Source organism: Atta colombica, unplaced genomic scaffold (assembly GCF_001594045.1).
Source record: "Atta colombica isolate Treedump-2 unplaced genomic scaffold, Acol1.0 scaffold38, whole genome shotgun sequence".
Taxonomy (NCBI): domain Eukaryota; kingdom Metazoa; phylum Arthropoda; class Insecta; order Hymenoptera; family Formicidae; genus Atta; species Atta colombica.
In genome coordinates this window covers 2,337,157-2,345,987 of record NW_017259490.1, presented here as the reverse complement: position 1 = coordinate 2,345,987, position 8,831 = coordinate 2,337,157, and the positions used below count along the sequence as shown (strand labels likewise).

At 35.7% G+C, this 8,831-nt stretch overlaps 1 protein-coding gene across 6 annotated transcripts in view; it reads right to left on the bottom strand.

Moving 5' to 3' along the window:
* LOC108690994 (serine/arginine repetitive matrix protein 1) overlaps positions 1 to 8,543 on the bottom strand; it is a 9,102-nt gene extending 559 nt beyond the window's left edge. The window contains exons 1-16 of one of the 6 annotated variants that reach the window (XM_018198582.1): positions 8,455 to 8,543; positions 8,263 to 8,356; positions 7,751 to 7,840; positions 7,101 to 7,223; positions 5,266 to 5,436; positions 4,475 to 4,638; positions 4,198 to 4,389; positions 3,290 to 4,117; positions 2,837 to 2,974; positions 2,268 to 2,771; positions 1,918 to 2,140; positions 1,669 to 1,754; positions 1,364 to 1,596; positions 1,098 to 1,259; positions 503 to 993; positions 307 to 423 (exon numbers count right to left, since the gene is read on the bottom strand). In XM_018198582.1, coding sequence (XP_018054071.1) covers positions 307 to 423; positions 503 to 993; positions 1,098 to 1,259; positions 1,364 to 1,596; positions 1,669 to 1,754; positions 1,918 to 2,140; positions 2,268 to 2,771; positions 2,837 to 2,974; positions 3,290 to 4,117; positions 4,198 to 4,389; positions 4,475 to 4,638; positions 5,266 to 5,436; positions 7,101 to 7,223; positions 7,751 to 7,840; positions 8,263 to 8,274 — 3,534 coding nt within the window. In that variant the 5' untranslated portion in view covers positions 8,275 to 8,356; positions 8,455 to 8,543. Of the gene's footprint in view, positions 1 to 74; positions 424 to 502; positions 994 to 1,097; positions 1,260 to 1,363; positions 1,597 to 1,668; positions 1,755 to 1,917; positions 2,141 to 2,267; positions 2,772 to 2,836; positions 2,975 to 3,289; positions 4,118 to 4,197; positions 4,390 to 4,474; positions 4,639 to 5,265; positions 5,437 to 5,899; positions 6,097 to 6,232; positions 6,604 to 7,100; positions 7,224 to 7,750; positions 7,841 to 8,262; positions 8,357 to 8,454 lie in introns of those variants that run through there. The other 5 variants (XM_018198580.1, XM_018198585.1, XM_018198581.1 and 2 more) reach the window with 5 other exon arrangements.
* Between the last annotated feature and the right edge of the window lie 288 nt (positions 8,544 to 8,831).

Below are 8,831 nucleotides of genomic sequence, written 5' to 3'. Positions count from 1 at the left end.
TATATATATATATATGTATTATATATGTTTTTTCAATATATTTATGTGAATTACTTCACAATGTGAATGCCATTTGATCTTGTTCCGAAGGGATTGAGTGATAAGTAAGAATCCAATTATTGATAAGAAATGAAAGTTATTCATAATATTAAAATGCTTTGCGATAAAGAGATACATGCATGACACATTTTCGAAGATCATATATTAACCTCAATCACTTCGTTCAATGCTATGTCCTTTTTTCATTGATTTTAATGCCTTCTCCCGAAGTTTCTTTTCCAGTTCTTCAGTATTACCTTCACTTACATCAGATTCATCTGAATCCGCAACTTTCTTCTTTTTGTGCTTTCTGTGCTTCTTATGTTTCTTGTGTTTCTTGTGCTTCTTTTCTTTCTTTTTTTTCTTCTCTTCGATTTCACTTTCCTGAAAGTATCAAAGCTCAATTAATAAATGATTAAAGATAATAAATTTGTTGTAATAAATTTGTCTATAAAGTCGTTACCTCCGATTCACTAGTGCTGGTTTTTGTCTTTTTCTTACGCTTCTTTTTCACCTTTTCATCATCCGAGCTATCGTCAACTTTTCTTTTCTTCTTCAAATCTTTATCTCCAGGATCATCATCTTCTGAGCTGGAATCTCGTTTCGATTTCTTCGATTTTGATTTAGAGTCATCTTCACTTGTCGAATCTTTTCTGGACTTTCGTGATCTAGATTTTTCATCATCAGATGAGGTATCTCTCCTCTTTTTCATTTTTTTAGGTTCTTCATCGGAACTAGAGTCTTTCTTCGATTTTCGAGATCTTGATCTGTCATCTTCGTTTCTACCTCTTTTAGATTTTTGCTCTTCTTCACCTGAAGAAGAATCTCTTCGTGATCTTTTTGATTTTTTTAATTCTTCTTCCATTTCCTTTCTTGAACGCTTTCGCGAGTCATTTTCGGCAATTTCACGTTTTCTAGTATCCTTTCTATCCTTATTACGATCATCTATTGAATCTATAATAAAAATTATTTATTTGAATATTATTTTTTATTATTAAATTATACTATATATTTAAATAAATTATAACCTGCCAATTATTTATATTTGAAAAACTTACCGGTTCGACTAGTATCTCTAACTTTCTTATTTTTATCTGAATGCTTTCTATCATCTTCAGAATCTGAACTGGATCCAGCTCTGCTCTTATCAGATTTATCTTCATCTGTCGAAGTTTTCTTAGACTTCTTCGATTTTTCTGTCTTTTTCACTTTTCTCTTACCTGTAAAATAAATTTATAAAAGAGAAAAACATTAATATATTTATTATATGTTATTAACTATAATTAAAATATATTTTTTTAAAAATATTATTTTTTATCTTCACCATCACTATCCTCACTGTCTGTAGAGCCATCACGCTTTTCTTTTTTTGTTTTTTTAGCCATTTCTACAGGTTTCTTGGATGGAAGATCTAACGGCTTTTGAGTAGATTTTTTATCTTCCGTTACTTTTGTCGATTTCAAAGACTTTTCATCCTTCTTTAACGGGAAAGCATCTCCAGTGGTAAAATTCACTTCTCCAGTCTTCGTCGTTGGTGATTCGTCCTTAGTGTCTTCTCTGGAAGTAAAATATACACACAATCGTAGTTTTTAATTAAAATTTTAATTATGCAAATATCTTGCAACATACTTAATTGTCTGTTTAATTTTAGCTACTGCCACGATGTCTTCAGTCTTCTTAAATGGCGAAGGTGTACGCGACAAACTCTTCGAAAACTTGAAAAACAAAGAAAAAAATAAAACTTTTTTAAAAAAGTAACGTAATAATATTTTCTTTTATATTATCAATATAATTTTATTTATTGTAGATATTATAAAATTGAATTTTTTAAATTAATCTGTGTGATAAGTAAATAATTAATGAATCTATTAAACTTACTCTGTGTCTGGTAACAGGAAGTGATGTAGCTTGAATTTTTTTAGGAGAAACACTAGGTTCGGGCTTTTTCACAACAGCCGGTTCTATCTTCTTAATTTCTTTTTCTGGACGCTTAGCAGGTTCTTCTTTCACCGTTTTTTCTTTCTCCTTCTTCTTGGTATCGTCCGCGTGTTCGCGTTCTTTTTCCCGCTTCTCTTGTGGCGGTTTACGTTCGATCGATTTTCTGCAAACAGATCACAAGCATGTTTTTTGTAGAATATTATTCAACAAACATAGATATACCACGACCAAGTATCCATCGATTGCAGACTCCGTGAAAGTATCGTGTTCAAAGTGAAAATTTCACTCACCTAAGTGACTCGTCCTCATTGCTAGAGGAACTACTCTCGCTACTTTCCGAGCTACTTGATTTAGACCGGCCATTTCGCAATTCTTTTCGCGATCCTGTATCAGGCGGTCTTTTAGTTTTCTCATCCACTTTCCTGTCCTTTGCCTTATCCTTGGTACCCTTTGAACGATCAGGAGACCGCTTCTCATCTCTCGAACGATCCACCGATGATCTTTGATCCTTGGATCTCGATCTACGATCCTTAGATCTAGATCGACGATCCTTATCCCGTCGTTCTCTGGAGCGATCCCGTCTACTTGATCTGTCGCGTGAGGAAGATCTATCATACCTGCTCGATCGATCTCGTCCATCCGGCGAACGACGGCTCCCACGTCGATCGGGCGAACGGCGCCTATCGCGTCTCTCCGAGGATCGTCTTCGACGATCCAGTGATCTCCTGCGACGCCTGTCTTCAGGACTCGGTGACCTACGACGATATCTCGCCGGACTTCTGCGTGGGGGACTGCTAGAACAATTTCTCATGCACACAATGCAAAGATAAATTTATTTGTTGTACAAAAGAATACTAACCTTCGCCTATTAAGCGGTCTGCGCACCGAAGGTGGTCGCATGCTGCGACTGCCGCTATATCGGTCTAATCTCTCCCTTTCCCTCTCTCTTTCGCGCTCTCGGTCTCTCCTCCTGTCGCGATCTCGGTCCAATGATCTTCTAAAAGATAAAAGACATCAAAAATTCATATAAATTGTCGTTACTAAACTTTTTGTGGCACAGTTAAATTAAATATATACCGCAAATAATATTGCATTGTAATATTTATTGCACTTGATTTGGCGCAAAGAATACAACTGTGTCTCTTGATAAGGAAAGTTGTAATACGTATATAGAAATAATTATATGCATATAAATATATATGTGTGTGTGTGTGTGTGTGTGTGTGTGTGTGTGTGTGTGTGTATTATATATCTTTTAGATAACTTTTACAATTGAAGATTAAATTTATTATCAAAGATTTATAAATCTTACCTTCGATTCCTATCTCGTGATCTGTCGCGTGATCTATCTCGTGATCTATCTCGCGATCTGTCTCGTGATCTATCTCGTGATCTATTTCTGTCTCTATCCTTAGATCGTCCTCTATCTTTACGTGGCGAAGGACTTCTTCGTTTAGGAGCTGATTTTCTTTCTCGACTAGAGTCGCTATCACTACCACTATCATCTTTGTTGGTTTTCCTGTAGGATCTCTTAGCTTGCACACCATCCTTCTTCTTTCGTATCTCGAAGTCGCTCTTATCCTTTCCATCTTTGTCCACTTCTGATTCAGAGCTGCTGCTCGTACTACCATTGCGTTTTCTATTGGAATCTGCATTGGCCTTTAGCTTTTCCGTAGACTTCGACCGGGACTTGGATGATCTTGAGTCACTCGAAACGGATCTTGATTTTCTCGACTTGCTTCTATCCTCACTCTTGGAACGGGATTTCTTGGATCGCGATCGCGATCGCGATCGTGATCGTGATCTTGGCGATTTGGATTTGCTTCGCTTAGACTTCGTACGGTCCTGCGAGCGCGATTTTGATCTCCTAGATTTAGATCGAGATCTTCTAGATCTTGATTTTGAACGAGATCGTCTTGATTTCGAAGCGGGTGATCGTGATCGACGTGTCTTTGAATCTCGGCTAGGTGATTTACTTCTAGATTTCTTTGAACGATTCGTTGGCGATTTAGATGCAGATCGTGATTTCCTTGCTGACTTGTCCACTGATTCCGGCGATGGTGTGCGATTATTTTTCTTCTTTCCATCAGCAATGCTCATCAATTTAGCTTGTAATCTTGATATTGCTACTGCGGCTTCCCTATGAAAAAAAAACATAAAATTTAAAATATACAAAATAAAATATTTCAATATAACATATAAATATGATTTGTTATTTACGGCTTGGTTTTAACTGGCATCAAAGGTATAGCATTTTCCGGTTGCGGCGAATCTTCTCGTTCAATCTTAACGTCGGGCATATCTTTCCCGTTATCCTTTGAATTTTTATTCGGTGATCTTGAAACGGATCTTCTCTTACGACTCGATCGATCACGATCCCTATGTCGATCACGTGATCTGCTCCTTTTACTTCTATATTAAAAAAAATAATAAAGATAAGTAACATGATATATAACCATGCACTTTTTGAAAGTTACCTTTCTTTTAATGATAATACCTGTCTCTATCACGATCCCTACTTCGATCTCTTCTACGTTCCTTAGATGAGCCTCTATCTTTCTCCTCCTTCTTCACTTTATTATCAACATCATCTTTTTCTTTTTCACGCTCCTTTTCTTTCTCTTTCTCCGCCAATGATGCTTGAAGCTTCTCTTGCTCTTCCTAATATGATATATTACAACATAATATAAACCAATGCTTACATAATATAAATATATATTTCCTTACAACTAAATATAACTAAGTTAAAATTGATTTCTTCCATTTGGTTATATTCAACTGCACATTTCTGAATGTCAAAATATAGTAAGTCAATTGTTCGGTCACACACATACATATATACACACACACACGCACGCACGCACGCACGCACGCACGCACACACACACACACACACACACACACACACACACACACACACACAGAGATACACATGTCTAACAAATTTCATACTTAAAAAAATAAATCTGAAGTGTATGCACATAGAACTAATTCACAAAGAACAAACTTGTAAAGTAAAAATGTAATGAGATAAACTCCATAATGAAAGAAATAAGTATACTTTATTTGTTTTTTCTACTGTGGTAATGATTAAAAATAATGATTATTCAAAAAGAATGATATTACAAATTTATCATGTATATGAATATATCGAATATTTGATAATACAAAAATTATAATTGCAATATTATCAAATAGTTATATTGAACATAATCACGTTGCGCGCACGGGTGCTTAGGAGTCTTTTTGATATTCGATTATTATACGAAAGTGAAAAATGGTAATTACCAAACGCTTTTTAATTTGATCTTTCTTTTGTTGCAAGAAAGCCTCGGGAATGCCCGTAACACTTTCTTGAGCTGAGACCAGAAGGTCCCATAATTCACCCATGAAAGAACGAGCATTCCTACCGTTCAGAAAGCCTGTCAGGTTGATCTGCATTTTTCGGGGATCAGGAAACTGTAAAATATACAACGTACAAATTTAATTTTCCATACACAATAACAAAAAATTTTTGTGCAGATTTTTCACGACGAAATCAAAATAATAGATTAAATTTTGACTGCAATTTTAATCGATATAATCTCTATTCCTATTCTGTTATATGAACTGCTTTTCCCCCTCGAAAAAGCAGATATTTATCATTCTATATCTAAGCGTGCCTTACCACCAATGCTGCCGATCGCACTCTTTCGTACCTGCATTAAATAGTTATATGCTGAGGAGAAAAAAGAATTATGTTAAATGTAAATAGCAGAAAATAGACCGATACCTCGTCACCTTTCATCGATTTTAATGTTTACACCGCTAAGGTGCGTGTGCTGAAACGAGAGAGAAATCTGTATATATTAAATATTTGGCGAAAATGTCCGCCTGAAAATCGGAGATAATGTGGTATAAAAGGATCAACCTTTTCACCAACCTGTGGCAAAGAGTCAAACCATGTGTAGGGATACCTCCGGGCGCCGTTTTCGCCTCAATCATGCCGACGCGTGATCGACAGTACATCCGGAAGAATATCGAAGTCCAAACTGAATTTTGGTGGTAAGTAAGCGCCAGGTTGACGCTCGAGCTTGCTCTTGGCGTTTGACATTGGCGGTTCCAACGGAGAATCGTAGCTTGCGGTAGACGAAAGTTCCGAAGAGTCCAAATCGACACGCGGATGCCACCTTGAGATGAGACGATCGGAGATGCCATCGCGAAGTTGGAACTCCTTGAAAGCTGCGAAATCTCGCGGCTCGCGATGATAAACTACCTCGGTTGAGGCAGCTACATGAATGGAAGTGCTGCAGCTCCGTAGCAGGTGACTTGTAGACATCTGCAGGCTCATGGACGCGAGACAGGAACATGACGTGATGAATGATGAAATATCGCCTCTCGATGTCGATGATGTCTCGTGATGTTGATGGTGTCAACGATGCGTAGTCATCGTGGCGATGATTGGCAGCGGCGGCGATGTAACTGCTGAAGATGAAGATTTGTCGGCAGTTCTAAGGTGACGTTGAGATACCAACTGCCACAGCTGACACTAGGGTTGACGGCTGATAGAAAGGCGGCCAATCGGATGTAGAGAGGAGCACATCCGAATGCCATTTGGACAAAAGGGTTGGGCCCCACCAACGGTCTCTACTTATACTAACGGGGAATTCAAACACATATGATAAAGACTGACTTTGCACAGTTCAATGTGGCAGGATCAGCTACAAATCAGTTTTTTAACCTTTTTTCTGTTTTTTTTTTGTCGAAAGTGGATATGCTTGGAAAGGGATACATAGGTTGATTAAAAACGAGGAACGATGAAATATATTACTGAGTGGCGATGATTATGGAAATAAAAAAAAAAACAATGTGGCAAGTATGCCAAAAGGCTAAGAGAATATCTGCCTCATTGCTTTGTGTTATCCAAACTCTGCACAATGTGCCGAGTTTGGATAGTAAATTCTTGCTATTTGAAAACATCGTGCTGAAATAATGCATATTTATCGATTTCCTATGATGAGGGGAAAAAGCCAAGTGATTGCATTACTATATTTTACTGCTTTTTCACAAATTGTGATACTAAAATTGTATCTCTTATAAAACCATCTAATTTCATTCGAAATTAAGTGCGACACATCTCTTACCTTCTCCTCAAGCTGATTATACACAAACTCTACCACCACATCGTCTTCCATTCCTAGAATCTGTGTGATCTTTGTTGTAATCCATGGCTTAATCACATCAAGTTTCACTTTGCTCATATCCACCTATGACAAATATGTTAAAGATTCGCATTATTTTAATTTTAAATCAGAGATTTTAAATCAGAGAGTAGTTATATACATATATATATACAGACTCTTAATTTAATAATAACAATTATTAGAGTATTTCTAATAAAATTGTACTTAATATAAATTCGACATATATTCTAAATATACTGATACTTAGAATTCAAAATAAATATTTTATTATTAATATTGGCATTAATTAAAAAGATTTACATATTTAAATATATCAATTAAAAATTCAAATATCATTTGTATAAAGATATTGATTAAAGATTCAAATATTTCTATAAGAAACAGTAAAATGGAATACTCTAGTTATTCAAACTTTACTTCAGGTATTTAACAAATTTTATTTTCATAATATTTAACTTTTGTGTTAATCATTTTGCTAAACATTCTCGCTAATTTAGATTGATGTTAATGCAACAGATATATTTATAAAGTAAATAAAAAAAAGATTTAAAAAAAATATAAAATATTAACTAAAAATATAAAATATTTACTTTTTGTGTCAATGAATCTCCAAATTTCATCTGCTTTAGAAGTTTTTTCTCCTTGTCGCTAAACCTGGTGTCCTGCGAAGCAGTCGTCCCCTGCAAAAAGAACAAACACGAAAGATAAAATCATACATAAAAAAATGTGCTTCTTGACTAGAAATAACAAATTATCAATCTTTACAAATATTTAACATTACATAATTAAAAATTTTATCATTCTTTGATAAAATGTAGAGAAGTCACATAATACGACTCCAACTTCATGATGAAAAAACCTCCCAATTTTCCTAATCCTTTAGAATTAGAAAATTTTTAAAATAAAGGAATTAAATAGAAATATTTTGCTATCCACATTTCTTGGAAGCCTACTTTGGAAGGACTACTTTGGATTGATTAAACGATGAGTTAATCAGTCTTCATCACTAAAATGATAATTACGAAATATCTTTGGCATTTTCGCTGAAAGCGAGTTCGAAAATTAGGTCAGAAAATAACGCGTCGATGACGCGGCCCCTTACTGTGTACATCATCTTGGCAACGTGCAGCAGGAATCCGGATCTCGGTGAAGCAGGGTGCGCTCAATCGGTGAGACACTAGTTGACAGCTTGTCCTCTGTGACGAAAAACCAATGAGTTAAATCACATTCATGATGATCATTGACGAACAATGATGTTCAGGAGCGATACAAACGATTTTCCATGAATAATTACCTTGCTAAAAATCATACACGGACGCTAACTTGGCTCGATTTACTAATATGGCGGTCGTGCCGTTTGATCGCTCAGATCATGCAACAGAAGCAGAGAGAAACAGAGAGACTATGCCGGCCTTTTTCCTGTTCGTCGAAGTCGCTCGTACACTATCGCTAGTACATCCATTTTGAGAACTACGTGGCTACATCCATTTTCTGACCCTGTCGATAAAATCATAGCACAGAAAATTATGGGCGACCATCAAGAACGGTAATATACGGATAATTTCGCTAACAAGAAAAAGATTGGCATGACCTCTCTCTAATTTCTTTCTATCGCTAAATCGTATTAAATTGCTTTAAAAAATATATATAATATAAAATATAATTTATGGA